This window comes from Lonchura striata, chromosome 35, assembly GCF_050655825.1.
Source record: "Lonchura striata isolate lonStrDom1 chromosome 35, ASM5065582v1, whole genome shotgun sequence".
NCBI classification, from domain to species: Eukaryota; Metazoa; Chordata; class Aves; order Passeriformes; family Estrildidae; genus Lonchura; species Lonchura striata.
The window spans coordinates 10,501,639-10,516,852 of record NC_140737.1 but is presented as its reverse complement, the minus strand read 5'-3'; the positions used below and the strand labels follow the sequence as shown (position 1 = coordinate 10,516,852).

The 15,214-nt window shown below is 49.1% G+C and overlaps 1 protein-coding gene across 1 annotated transcript; it reads right to left on the bottom strand.

Moving 5' to 3' along the window:
* Positions 1-243: 243 nt before the first annotated feature.
* Positions 244-2,810, bottom strand: LOC146764379 (syncytin-2-like). Its single transcript, XM_085565271.1, has one exon. The coding sequence runs from the start codon at positions 1,711-1,713 to the stop codon at positions 346-348; it is 1,368 nt and encodes a 455-aa protein (XP_085421397.1). The 5' UTR covers positions 1,714-2,810; the 3' UTR covers positions 244-345.
* Positions 2,811-15,214: the final 12,404 nt, after the last annotated feature.

Sequence of the window (15,214 nt, the reverse complement as noted above, 5' to 3'; positions counted from 1 at the left end):
AGGCACTTCTCAGCTGTTAGAGGAAAATGCCGCGGGAGACAAGACTCATGATATCATGATCATCAAGTCTCAGTTTATTGTGACAGATTACACAGTTTATATATGTTCGTTAATTAGCTCATACATATTGCAAAAGCCAAGCTCATGATTGGTTGCTATGTGACTTGTACTATTATCTTAAAAGTATCGTTATGATCGATACATGCCTGTCTGGCTGGCCTTGCAGTTAGAACAGCTTAGTACCCCCCTTTGTTCTTCTCTATCTACTTCTACATACTAAGCAATTTCAATATCCTGCTTTCTGCACATCATCTATTCTTCAGGGCCATGCGAACTTTGCAGCAGTCACGTAGCCCTCCCTATTTGGATTAACTTTACAGTATCATGTCCCTTGTCGTTCAACCATTCCTCTGTCAGGCTCTCTTCATCTCCCCCGTTTTCCTTTTGGACAAGAAGGTGTGCATTCAACATTTTCTGCAAAAGCTGCTGCATCAAGCCTTGTAAGCAAGTAAACACACAGGGCAAAACAAGCAAAAGTATCACAATTATGCTTAGAACTATTATGCCATATTTGATGATGTCCCTCAACCATGGTCCAATCCCCAATCCTTTCAGCCAGCCTTCCAAGCCCAATCCGTCCTCCACCTTCAACTGTTGAGTTAGCTCGGTCAATTTTCGTATTTGCTTATGGATGGATGTAGAGTGATCAGATAAGTTCATACAGCACATTCCTTCAAATTCCTCACAACCATGACCTTGGGCTAGCAATAGGAAATCTATAGCCACCCTATTCTGCAGTGTGGCATGTCTTACTGAGTCTACATCCAAAAGCATGTCACTTAAGGCCTTTGATGTAGCATTCGTCTGTTTAGCTAGCCAGCATCCCAGCTTGTTGAGTTGAGCTAATGCTCCTGCTGAGGCAACACCAGGAGCTAGGAAAGAGGCAGCAATAATCGCCTCAGGGGACCAAAATCTAACATTATCTTGACAGTTACTGGCAAAGTTATGTACACTGCGTCGCAATCTGCTGCCATGATGACGCCGAGCCATGTCTAATATCATTGATGTGTTGGGTGTCAGCAATGACAATCTTCCTAACGAACAAGGGCCTCCCTTTATTCTGGAAGGTATGCCAGCCCAAGCTCTGTCACCACAAATAAAGAATATTCCTCGGGGCAAAGAAAGCGGATTATTTGTTGACTTTGAAACCTTTTTGGCCGTGTACTGACACCAGATACTACTGTTTCTGTAAATTGGCAAAGTGGAATTAACGACAATTGCAGACTCATTGATTCTCTGTTGCTTGCTTGTCCAGTTAAAGTACAAACAGCAATCCATGCCAACTGCCCCCAGTAGCTCTAGCTCCTGGGGTTCTGCCGGGGCGATCGGTAAGTAGGGCACCCACCTGTCCCAATTATCTACAGTAGTATTCAAATTTAAATTATCGCAAGTTGGAACACGTGTAGGACATGGCCATGTATCCAATGGTAGACCGACTAGGCAGGTGGAGAACGGATTGCCTGGGGAAGATAAAGCAAGACAGATGGACTCTTGCCCTGTTAGATTTGCCATTGTGACCCATACATTTGTTTTAGGTTGAGGTGGGACGTATGCCTGCACACTTAGCAGCACGGCTGTGACGACGAAACCTCCTACACTGCGTGTCCCATTCCTCTGGGTCAACTTGCCACTGAATGGGGATGCCAATACCATTCTGACAACAGGAATCTATAATCCCTGTCCTTTTAACACCTAGAATTTTCTCTACTAAGTGCTGTACCCTCCAAGCTAGCCTTCTTAATTCCAGGTCTTCTGTATTTTCTATTAATCTCAGGCTCTCCCTGATAGGCTGACCTGTTAATCGTGTTAAAGCGCGCTGTGGTGAGTCAAAGCTCCACTGGCGCTGACAGGTAAGACACCAGAATGCAGAGGTAAGGTGGTGCTGATGAATCCACCAACGATGAGAGCACCCTCCACAATATATTTTTACCCAAGATTGGTGGTCATAACTATTGCAAGTCAAGCAAGCAAGCGGACAAAAGCGGTCAAAGTCTCTAGCTAACTGAGGCAAGAGGCAGTCTTCAACTTCTCTCTCCGAGTCAAACAGGAATTTAATCTGAAACTCTTCTTCTAGTTCATACAGGATCCTGGAGATCGTCCTCTGTAGGCGCTGCCTCCTTCTCTGCTCCGGGCTGGTCATTGGTGGGCCGCACCCACTTAGCTGGGACCCACACAGTACCTGTTGGTGTAGAAACACACAGATAGCCCCTGCCCCAGTATAATACTTTGGCTGGACCTTGCCAAATCCCTGTTTTTGGATCTCTATACCTGACTACCATTTGCGGAGGGGTAGGGGCTTTAGAGGCAAAATGAGTAATTGCTGCGGGTAACCCCCCATCTCCAAAAATACATAAGTGATTAAGCACAAACAGGCATTTCAATAACCTATCCTGCACGCTGACTGTATCAATGTATTTTTCCAGATATTGTTTAAGAGTTCCATTGGCTCTCTCTACTATTGCCTGTCCAGTAGGGGAATTTGCAATCCCTGTAACGTGTGTGATGTTCCATGTTTGCATAAAGCGGGCAACACGTTTACTGCAATAAGCAGGGCCATTATCAGTCTTGATCTTCTGAGGCACTCCCATAACTGCGATACAGCTGCTGAGATGTCGCTCCACATGAAGGGCCCGTTCTCCTGTCTGAGCAGTAGCCCATATGTAATGGCTGTAAGTATCAATAGTCACATGGACGTACTTCAAACGACCAAAACTAGGTACATGGGTGACATCCATCTGCCAAAGTTCATTAGCTTGCAGGCCTCGCGGATTTATTCCTATTCCCAGGCCCACTCCTCTGTTGTGATGGCTACATATGGGGCAAGCCTTAACAATAGCTCTAGCTTCTTGTAGTGGAATATGGAACTCCTGTGATAGGCCTTTGGCATTCTGATGAAAGATAGCATGGTTCTCTCGGGCCATTGTTTGCCGTGGAAGTACTACTTGATGAGCAATTGACACTGACACTAATTTGTCGGCTCTGGCATTGCCTGCTCCCAGTCCTTCATTCCATTTGTGGCTGCGGACATGTATGATAGAATATGCCTCCCTTCTGTTCCTTAAGGCGCGCTTTAATTGAAGAAAGAGCTCGTAAAGGCGCTGATTTTGGACCTCCTTGATGGCGGCATCTTCAATCCTTGATGCCACTCCTACGACATAGAGTGAGTCAGAAACAACGTTCAGCGGCCCCAACAAGTGAGACACTGCCCAAATAACTGCCCTTAACTCCAATGTCTGTAAGTTGTCCTGAAATGTTGCTTCCAGTATCTGGTAATGCCATTGTTGTTCTGTCTTCCAGACCACAGCCGCTCTGCGTGATTTGCGGCCTGCGTCTGTGAAAGCTGTAATGGCATTTGAGATAGGCTTCTCCTTTCTGAGGGGTTTCTGTATCCGTGTCCATTTTCCTACCCATTGTAATTGTTTGGGTGTAAGGGGTCCTGTACTAACAGTAGCTGCAGATGAAAGCAATGCTTCGGCAAGGGGTGCAGAGTTTAGAAGGTACCAGTCCAAAGTGGGTTTTTCCATGGGTATATTGATTTTTACTGGTTCTGAACCACTTATCTCTAAAATACGAGTACGTCCCTTCTTGATAAGTGTTGCCAGGCTGTCGACCTTGGAGGTTACTGTTCTTTTTTGCTGTAATGGGGGTGAGATCCATTCTAGCACCACTGTCTCCCCCGTTTTCTTTTCATGCTGGGTGACAGCCCCTAATAGGTGGTCCTCAGTGTTCCAAATGGTCAAATGTAAAGGAAGATCAGGATCAAGACGTCTCACAAAACCAGTAGAGATGCAGTGTGTAATGTCGTGTAAAGCACGACGTTGATCTGACGTCAGATGAACTGGAGTGCAGGGATCGGTTCCTTTGAGGAGTGGGCGCAGTTTGTCTAAAAGGATATTAGGAATTCCAGTAACTGGCTTGAGCCATTGTAGGTCGCCCAAAAGCCTTTGCGCTTCATGCAAGGTGTTGATTGATGACTGGATAGATAGCTTCTGTGGTGTAATTCGCTGTTAAGTGATCGTCCATCCCAAGTATTTCCATGGAGCAGAAAATTGAATTTTGTTGGCTGCAATGACGAGAGAAGACTTCTCTAAGGTATGCAGGATATCATGGATTTGAGAGTCTAAAAAGGGGGTTGCTTGTGCGAACAGAATATCATCCATGTAGTGATAGATGATGGTATCGGGCATGCGTTGTCACAGTGGCTGAAGTGCTGCATCCACATATAGCTGACAAATTGTAGGCGAATTACGCATTCCTTGTGGCAAAACCGTCCATTCAAATCTCCTGGCTGGCTCGCCATGATTGAGGGCAGGGAGAGTAAAGGCAAACCTTTTAGTATCTGCAGGGTGCAGAGCAATAGTAAAAAAGCAGTCTTTCAAATCTATAACTAAAATGGGCCATTCTTGTGGTAACATAGCAGGATTCGGCATCCCAGGTTGCAGTGCTCCCATAGGTTCCATCTGATCATTTACTGCTCTGAGATCATGCAAGAGCCGGTAATTGCCCGACTTTTTCTTGATAACAAAGATCGGAGTGTTCCAAGGGCTTGTGGATGGTCTAAGATGTCCCTGCTTGTATTGTTCATCAACCAACAAATGTGCCTGCTCCAGACTTTCCCGTTTCAAAGGCCATTGCTTAACTACCACAGGCTCGTTAGTAGTCCATGTAAGTGGTAGCGGGAAGATCCAAGCAATGGCCGTCACTGAAAAGAATGATCGTTGGTAAGGACGAGGCCCAGCTGGGCCAGAACATCACGGCCAATCAAGCATTGAACAGCAGGTGGTAAGGTTGTTATAGAGAGCGCTGCAGACGCCTGTCTCCCTTCAATTTCAACAGTCAGTACTGGGGTGCGGCTTGCGAGTGTCATTCCGCCGATGCCGCTCACCGTGGTTGCTGTGGGCTGGGTGGGCCAAGACGCAGGCCAATGACCTGGGTCAATAATGCTGGTATCTGCGCCCGTATCCAGAAGTCCTTTAAGCACAATGCTGTGTCCCTGATGGATCAAGCGACAGGATTTCCTGGGGTGGGTGTTGAGATCCAAGGTAAGCAATGCGAGACCTCCTGTTGAGCCAAATCCCTCTGGAGTCCTGGGGACTTGGGATATAGGTTCCAATCCTTTGGTCATTTGTGGCAGTGGGATTAACTGAGCAATCCTTTGACCTTTTGGTACTGTCACGGGGGGATATGGCGTATGAGCAATGATCATGATTTCGCCGCAGCAGTCGGCATCGATGATCCCTGGTTCCACAAAGAGGCCTAAAATAGAGGCTGAAGAGCGGCCAATAATGAGTCCTCCCATAGCTTGTCCGTGTATTCGCAAGGGGCCATGGATTCCAGTTGGAATTTTATGTGGTCTTGAAGTTAGGAGATCAGTGTCTACTGCGGCTGCCAAGTCCAGGCCGAGGCTCCCGCAGGTGGCAGGCTGGAATTGCTGAGTGGCTTCATTTCTGCAGCTGCTATTTGTGTCCCGGCGCGGCCGCTGATCGCGCTGCTCCTGAAGTTTCCCTGCTTCCTTTTGCATGCGTTAGAGTTGTGGGTGTTTGATTGGCATCTGCCACACCAGACTCCTGTTGCTCCGCATTCCCTTCGAGTGTGACCTAAGTTTCCACAGCGGTAGCATTTTACACGTGCCCCCCCGGTAGTATTAGAATGGGGGCGCCCAGCCGTAGCCTGAAGGGGAGCAAGGGCTGCTAAGACCTGATTTTGAGAGGCTAAAACCTGATTTTGAGAGCTTGCCTGTTCTCGTAATCCTTGTCCTATCTCTTGCAAAGCATTAACCAATAGTGCCTGAGTTCCAACTGGTACTGAAGCAGCCTTTTCTAGCAATGCTTGGACAGTCCAATCCCCAGGGATAGAAGTAATCAAATTTCTAGTTGTGGGATTGCTATTCTGGAGTATGCACTGCTTAAGTAGGGCATCCTGCATATGATCAGCCACCCCTGCTTTGGACAACGCCTCCATTATTTTATCTACGAATGTGCCAAGAGGCTCCTCCCTGCCTTGTTTAATCCCCATATACATTGGAATTCCACCCGGGGTCTTGACTTTGTCTATGGCTCTTCTTGCCACCACTGTGGCTTCTCTTAATTTGTCAGGTCCTAGTGCCGCCTGTTGTTCTAAGCGTACATGATTACCCTGTCCCATGAGTTCGGCTACAGTAAGCCCTGCCAAAGGATCCCCCTGAGCCCTTGGTAAATTGGCACTTCTCTCCGCTTCCTCTCTCCAGCGTGCCTCAAAAAGTAAGCGTTGATGCGGCGTGAAGATCAATTTGGCCATTCCCCTAACATCGGAAGGCAATAAAGTGTGAGCATTAAAAATAAAATCAAGCATTTGTCTGGCAGGCTCACTGGCGATACCATAGCTCCCCACAGTGGCGCGCAGCTGTGTCAACAGTTTCCAGTCCATGCTCTGGACCTGCGCAGTGTACCCCCCGTCGCCATTCGGCGAAAATATCACCGGAAACGCAAGGGTTTCCTGTGCTGTCGTGAAGAGCTCAGCGTCCCCCGTCTGCATGCCCTCCTGTGCAATAGCAGCCCATAACTCACGTCTTCCCTTAGCCATGGCCTCCACGAGGTCAGAATCTGCCCTAGGGACAGGTGCCTGGCCGGGAGACGGCGGATGCCGCGAGGAGGGTGCTACGGTAACATTTTGAATTGCCGGAGGGGGACGCGATGGTGGGGGTAGAGGGGGAGCTGATGGCAGCACCTCAATGCCACTAGTATCTGTGGGCGGTGCAGGCATTTCAGGAGCAGAGATGGGGATAGGGAAATTTGTAAGGACCGGAGGGTTAGGCTCACTAGAAGAAAGCGAGGGTTCATATTCCTTATTTTTCTCCCGGGCTGTCCGTATCCCTTCCACCGCCTTCTTTTCTGCCTGACACATTAGCAATTCACTATGAACTACCCGCCAAAGCTTTCCCATCTTCTTACTCGTTTTATCTTCATCTAACACTAACTCCACCAACTTATCCCCATATTTCCTGCATTCGGAAAGTTCATGAACACTATGGGGGTTAGCGAAAAAGCCGTAAGACTCAGCATGATGCAATAGCGAAGGGAGATCCTTATCTAAGTCAATCCCCCTAATCTGCCTTTTTCTAAGAGAAGCACTAAATAAATCATATGCTGCTTGCCTTTCCATGATTACGTCGGTACCGTTGCTGGCTCCTTCAGGCTTCGGCAGCACGTATCGGCTGAGCCCGCTTCTACGGTCACTCAGGGCGCGGAGCAGAGCGTTTCGCCTCTTCTCTTTATTTTCGGCGTCCTTCCAGCCGCAGGACCCGCACTCCAACGCAGCACCTCTCTCGCCTTAGGCTCGGATCAGGTCCCTGCTTTCGGGCACCAGTTGTTAGAGGGAAATGCCGCGGGAGACAAGACTCATGATATCATGATCATCAAGTCTCAGTTTATTGTAACAGATTTCACAGTTTATATATGTTCGTTAATTAGCTCATACATATTGCAAAAGCCAAGCTCATGATTGGTTGCTATGTGACTTGTACTATTATCTTAAAAGTATCGTTATGATCGATACATGCCTGTCCGGCTGGCCTTGCAGTTAGAACAGCTTAGTACCCCCTTTGTTCTTCTCTATCTACTTCTACATCCTAAGCAATTTCAATATCCTGCTTTCTGCACATCATCTATTCTTCAGGGCCATGCGAACTTTGCAGCAGTCACGTAGCCCTCCCTATTTGGATTAATTTTACAGTATCATGTCCCTTGTCGTTCAACCATTCCTCTATCAGGCTCTCTTCACAGTTACTCTAGGTCCACGTGTCCATCCTGCTCCTGCAATTTCCAGCAGCCCTGGGAAAAATTCCGAGTGTTGATCAGCCGTCAGGTGTTGGAGGAGTGGATCCAGATGTATCCGGATTCGGTGCGATCGCCAACGTTCTGCCTCTGGGGATAGCATGGACTGATGTCTGTGTTTTCAAGTAGGGCTTTACCTACTTAGCTGGCACTCAGCTGTTCTGGTTTGAAAGCAAAACCAGTGAGAGGCTCCAAGTCAGAAATACAATTTATTAGGAAAAAGGAAAAGAAACAAAACCGTGCAATAAGATAAAAGAAAACCCACCGACAGAGTCAGAATACAACCTGCCAACCCTTTGGCCAGGGTGTTGGTAGCAGCCCAAATTGGAGTGGCTGCAGTCCTCCTGGAGTGGCAGATGTGGTTCTGTTTGGGCAGTGGTCCTATAGAAAAGGTGTAGTTGGTCCAGTGGAAAACCCCAGCTGTGTCCTCTTGGAAACCTCTGGGAAGGCTGCTCCTTTGTCTAGAAATCCCAGGATATATCTAGGTGGGAATGCTTAGCTTCTTCCCCCGGGGCAGAGTATCTCACAATGGGCTGGTGCCATTCTGAGTCACGGGGTGTGTCCTTGATCCCCTGTTAAACAGAAATGGCTCTGGAGGGAGTTATCTCTGAACCATGTGGGGAGACATTGATGGGCCCATTCACAGGAGATAAGGAAAACAGTCCAGAGGCAACTGCTACACAAATGACAATAGAAAACATCTGGCCTCTCAATCTCAGACAACAAACGAACTGTAGGTTTACTGATAAATGAAACTGGATATTGAAAGATGAAATAAACAATGGGGAAAAAACATAGATTCCATGAAAATTAAAATCTAAAAGTGAGTGTCATACATTAGAGGGGAATCTTTGGTATCAGACATATCAGGAAGTCTGTACCGCTTAAGTACCTCATCCAGTGTGGAAAGACAGAAGGGAAATTAGGATAAAAAGGAGGCTGCGTCCTCCAAAAATTGGAAAGACCTCAAGGGAATGCCCCATGGCCTCTCCCTTTATTTGAATAAAATCAAAGGACTCCTCTGTCTCTGTTTAGGACATAAACCTGTGGCAGTAGCTCTCTGGCCACAGAGAGAAACAACTTTCCCAGGCATTGTCCTGGGGGCAGGCTGTGAGAAGATCAGAGAAAAGAATGAGAAACAATTCTTATCTTCACTTGCTGCACCTGCTGTTGTGAACATGTGGAATGTGTTATGGAGATTTGTTTGCCAAAGGGTGTTTTTTTTAATTAGGCAATGGTGGTAGTGTTTGGATTTGTGGACCAATTAGGTCCAGGTGTATTATAACTGTATATAAAAGCAATGGGTTTCTTAATAATGATATATAATATAATGAAGAGGTTGATCAGCCTTCTGTGAATCCTGGGGTCAATGCTAATTATTACCCAGCTGGGGGCATGTGACAATGACATAAACCTCTGGTGTTTGTGGATTAATTTTCCTGACAAGATCTTCCCAAACTGTTCCAACAGGGATCACTCTTCCACAGAGCGCAGTCCTTCAAGGACAGCCTGCTCCAGCTCAGGTCCCCCCAGGATCACACGTCCAACCAGAAAACCTCCTCTGGGGTGGGCTCCTCTCTCCACAGGTCTGCAGGTCCCTGCCAGCAATCTGTTCCAGCACAGGCCTCCCATGGGCTCACAGCCTCCTCTCAGGCATCCTCCTGCAGGAGCATGTGCTCCTGCAGGGCTGCAGGGCAATCTCAGCATCCCCGTGCCCTCCCTGGGCTCAGGGCTCAGCTGCCTCCCCAGGGCTGCCCCAGGGCTGCAGGGCAATCTCAGCATCCCCGTGCCTGGAGCACCTCCTGCCCCTCCTGCACGGACCTGGCTGTCTGCAGGGCTGCTCCTCTCACACATCCTCGCTCCTTTCTGGACACAATTCCTTTGCTGCAATTGCTTTTCCCTTCCTCAGTGAGTTTACATATTCACAGCAATAACAGAGGCATCAGCACATCCCTGACGGGCCCAGCCCAGGCCAGTGGGCCTCTCCTGGAGCCGGCTGGCATTTGCTCTGTGGGCATGGGGGAGCTTCCAACAGCTTCTTACAGAAACCATTACTTCACCTACCAAAACCTGGCCATGCAAACCCAACAGACTTTCTTATCTATTTCCCACCTCCTCACTACACTAAGAATTTAATTCTAGTGACGATAATCATCAAGTGGTGATGGAAGAGGGAAATTTAATATGTACGTCTGCAGGCACTGAAGTTCACACTACAGACTAAATGAAAAAATGCCTCAAACCTACTCATCAAAGAGTCTAACTGCTGGCACATTTGTACATGTGCATCTATTCAATAAAACTCATAATTAGTTGTAATGATTAGGCTGAATACTAATTTCGCACCAAGATCCTCCTGCTTTTGGACCCAATTCCAATTGAAAAATATTACAATAAGCATTACATTTTTGGTAAAGACACATGCCTAACCCACAACCCACTGGAGCCACAGGTGTCACTGAATTTTAATGTTAAGAGGGAGCATACTACATTCTTTATAATGATTTACATTGACAGTTCACCCTTACTGCTTATGTGACAGCCCTCAGGTATCCATCTGACACTACAGACTGCCTTTCTCAGGTTCAACACCTACACAAACAGAGAGATGGCCTCCCAACACATCTGCATAGGTAAGATGGGAAAAACGAGAGAAAAATTTCCTTTTCTGATTGTCCAAGATTGGAGCACCAAGATGTTTCTTATTACCATCTGAGTAGGAGCTGCCTCTGGGCAGTTTTCCTTATCTCCTCTTAATGGCCCATCAATGTCTTGCCACATGGCTCAGAGACACTCTCCAGGAGCCAGTTCTGTTCAACAGGTGATCAAGGACACACCTCGTGACTCAGAATAACATCAGCCAATTGTGAGATGCTCCGGCCAGGGGGGAGGAGCTAGGCATTCCCACCTGGATAAAACCGGGACTTTCTAGACAGAGAGGCAGCCTTTCCAGAGGTTTCCAAGAAGACACAGCAACCACATCTGCAATTCCAAGAGAACTGCAGCCACTCCAATTTGGACTGCACCAGCATGCTGGCCAGAGGGGTGTTAGGTTGTATTCTGACTTTGTCAGTGGTTTTCCTTTTGTAGTATTGCACGTATTTTTGGGTTTTTTCCTCTTTTCCCAATAAATTGTATTTCTGACTTAGAGTCTCTCACTGGTTTTTCTTTCAAACCAGAACATTGATACAAAATAAAGAGGAAAGCTGGCAGTCCTCACCCAGAGCTCTGCAGAAGGTTCTGTGGGGAGCACACCTGATGTTATTGAAGCTGTGTGTTCAGCCCAGAGCCCTAGAAAGATGGGATTGGCCTGGCTGCCTCAGCCTGTTTGGCGCTGGCTCTTGCACCGTTCTGGCCGTGCTGGTACAGCACTCACTGCTTGCCCAGCTTCCCTGCCATGTGTTGTACATGTTCCTGACCCATAAATCCTGTGAGACTATTGCTGATGGAATAGGGAGGAGTCACACTTTGAAAGAACCCTCTCCAGTTCCCCTTTGTTTGAACAGAGGTAATTCAACAAATCTATCCACAAATGCTGGAAGATATCCTCCAGTTCTGCCCATGGAGATACAAATGGCCCTGAGCAGCCCAAGGGCTTTGTCAAGAAGGCCACTCCTTTCCAGGCTTTCCCAAGAAGCCCCGGCTCAGTCTTTTCTTCTCTGTGCTCCCCTCTGGCTCCATTCCTACGCTGCCTCCAGATCATGAACTTGTCAGGGACAGCCAAGCAAACCGCTGTGCATGTGTGCCATTGGATCTTTCCTCCAGTTCCCACAAAGGCCATGCCAAACACTCCTGTCTGGCTTCCAGGTCTGCAATTTCCTTCTCCAAGTGCAGCTGGTGCTGCCAAAGGATCACCTCCTGCTTCTTCATCCTCTGGACAATTCCTTTATCATCCTCAGGAGAAATCCCATTCTTTCCAGAAGGCTGGTTGATGCTGACAATGTCCATCAACACCAGGTACCTACGGAAAATCCCTTCAGCCATGGCTGATCCTTCCCTGAAAGAGAAAAGAGGACAGAGCCAAGATCCAGACTATATTGCCTCGGGTGGAGAGAGGAAAGAGGCTCGCCCCTGGCAGGAAGGCTCTGGCCAGCCCTGCAGAAAGGCTGGAGGCCAGAGGTGCTTCTCAGGGCTCGCCTGCTGCTGCCAGTTCCAGTCCAGCTGCCCAAAGAGGCTCCATGAGCACGTGGTGAGGAGGAAGAGGAGGAAGGTGTGAGACACAGGGACATGAACCTGAGCAGCCAGGTTTGAGGAGAGAGAAGCTCAGCATTGCAGATGGCAGAAGAAACCAAGCCCAGTCCCCCAAGCAGGAGGAGGAGAGGAAGGGCCCCCCAAGCTGGCTGCAGGCAGACAATGGAGACCTTGCCCAGATGTTCCCAAATGGGCTGGGGGGAGGGAATACACAGCTTTGCTTTCCAGCTGCTCCCACCACTTCTGACCCTGCTACTGTCGTGAGACAAAGCCCGATGAAATCCTGCCCAGCATGGGCATCTGAGCCCTTGAAGGACTTAGTGTCAGGTCAAGGCTTCCTTTCCCTCCCAAAGCCTTCCCTTGGCAGACTTGGGCAGGGGATTCATCTTCCCTCCCTCCTCCTTCCCACAGACCTGCTTGGAACCACTCTGTGGGCACTTTCCATTCTCTGTGTCTGTTCTCAAGTGCAGTGCCAACCTGGGCCAGTTCTGGCTCTGTCCTGAGCTCCCAGGAGCTCGCAGGCTGAGATGGCAATGCTCAAGCCACACCAGGGCCCTGCCCCTGCCAGCAGCACCCCCACAAGCAGCAGCAGCAGCAGCAGCAGCAGCAGCAGCAGCAGCAGCAGCTGCAATCTCCTCTCAGCTGTTGGTGCCCCTGCACTGCAGCCCCTCCCGCTGGCACCAACGTTCCCTCGTGGCCTTGGAGACAGTCCTGAATCCATCCATGGGGTCACAGAGCCATGGAATCCCAGAGTTCCAGGTTCCTGGAATCCTAGAGTCATTGAATCCTGAGAACCTCACTCAGAGGAGGAGGAGGAGGAGGAGGAGGAGGAGGAGGAGGAGGTGGAGGATGAGGAGGAGGACGAGGAGGAGGAGGACAAGGACGAGGAGGAGGAGGACGAGGACGAGGACGAGGAGGAGGAGGAGGAAGAGGAGGAGGAAGAGGATGAGAATGAGCATGTGGAGGAGGACGATGAGGAGGAGGAGGAGAAGGATAAGGATGTGGAAGATAAGGAGGAGGAGGAGGAGGAGGAGGACGAGGATGAGGATGAGGATGAGGATGAGGATGAGGATGAGGATGAGGATGAGGATGAGGATGAGGATGAGGAAAAGGACGAGGATGAGGAGGACAAGCAGGACGAGGAGGAATAGGAGGAGGAAGAGGATGAGAATTAGGATGTGGAGGAGGACGAGGAGGAGGAGGAGGATAAGGATGAGCAGGACAAGGAGGAGGAGGGGGAGTAGGAGGACAAGTAAATGGAGGAGGAGGAGAAGGAGGAGCAAGAGGATAAGGAGGAAGAAGAAGACCAGTAGCAGGAGGAAGAGGAGGAGGAAGAGAAGGAGGATGAGGAGGAGGAGGCGGAGAATGGGTTGTTAAAAGAGCAGTTAAATAATGAGTGCTGGGAACCTGTCCCCATGGAGAACCCATCTCCCAGATGTGCTCCATGCCCTTAACAATGGTCCCTGGGGAAATGGAAACCCCCTGGCTGTGCACGGCTGCTCCCAATGTGCAAATACAGCCCTGGGCAGTGAGACTGGGACTGCCTGGGAAATTGTTCTGGGTGTGATGGCCCTGGCAGGGCCAGCCCAGAGGCTGCAGGGCTGGACCTTCATGCACTGGAATTAGTTAGGATAAATCAGAAGCAAAGGAGAGTTAACAATAGAGGAAGAGGAATCCAAATTCCTCCAGGACACTTTGGTTTGGTAACTGCTCACTGGAGCTTGGCCTTGCAAAGTGCTCATGTCATGGGAGGAGGAACTGATGCAGATTATCAAGGGGAAAATGAAGTAATTTGGTTAAAGAATAGTGAACAACATTGCATTATTCAACCCCATGTCAGGGTAGCACAAGTATTGACACTGTCAGTGTTTAAAACAATTGGGGAAAAAAGGAGATCCACCTCAAATCACTGCTGTTGGTAGAGATAAAGGGTTTGGATCCAGCAGTGCTAATATTGGAGCCAGAGTGTGGGTCCAGAGGCCAAAAGGCCTCCCGAGGCAGCTGAAGGAACAGCTCCTGGGAAGGACAGCACTGTTTGAATCCTGAAACCTGGGCAGGAACGATGGGAATGTGTCCCTGCAGCCAAGTGCTCTGTGTGAGAACAGGTAGATATTACAGGAGATTGTTTTACACATCCTGCCAGACCAAATCTCCCTGTTTGCCCCAGTGAAAACTCGTGACCTGGACTCCATTTAGGATGGAGCCAGGGCCAGGCTCTTGTACTGCCCAAGGTGTATCCCTTGAAGGCCTTTTAATAAATCCTGCTTTATTCCTTTAACACTGCCTAGCTCTGTTCTAGGCAGCCTGTCAAGGCATCACCACCAAACCAAGGGAGCACAGACCAGGTCTGGCTGGCTGGGCCTCCTGGGGACCACCTGGCCACCTTGGCATGTCGGGCTGCTTCTCACCTGCCCTGAAGCCCTGGGGCTCTGGGCTTTCCTTCCTATGGGAGAGAACTCTCCTTCTCCTCCATGGGCCATGGCCAAAATTGGGATTCCTCCTCCAAAACTCTGTACATCCAAGGATTTCTCCCAAGTGAAAGCTGCCAGGACAGACAGGTCTGGCTGCCCTTGGCCTCCTGGGAGCTGCCTCTCATCTGCTTTTGAAACACTGGGGCTTGGTGCTTTCGCTCCAGTGGAAATAACTGTCCTTTATCTCAAGGTGACTGTTGTCAAAATTGAGATTCCTCCTCCCAGATTCCATCTATCCAAGGATTCCTCCATGACAAATGATGCCAGGAAGAACAGGTCTGTTTGGCTGAGCCTCCCAGGAGCCACCCCTTTCTTCTTCTGCCTTTGAAACACTCGGGCTCTGTGCTTTCCTTCCTATGGAAAAAACTGTCCTCCAGGTGTCCATATCTGAAACTGGGATCCCACCTCTAAAATTCCCTATATCCAAGGGTTGCTGCCAGGCAAAATCTGCCCGTACCATCAAGTCTGGATGGCTTTGGTCTCTGGTGGCTGCCCCTGCCACACTGGGGCTTGGTTCTTTCCTTCCCATGGAGATCACTGTGACACTGTGGGCACCTCATGGAACCAAGGGGATCATTGTGGCACCACTGGAGCCCATGGAACCAAGGGGCCATGGTGACACCATGGGGCTTCATGGACCCAGAGACCATTATGACTCTGTGGGGCAGATGGAACCATGGA

Bases quoted from the DNA above. Each gene is read 5' to 3' on its own strand.
- LOC146764379 (XM_085565271.1), bottom strand. From the start codon at position 1,713: ATGGTATTGGCATCCCCATTCAGTGGCAAGTTGACCCAGAGGAATGGG.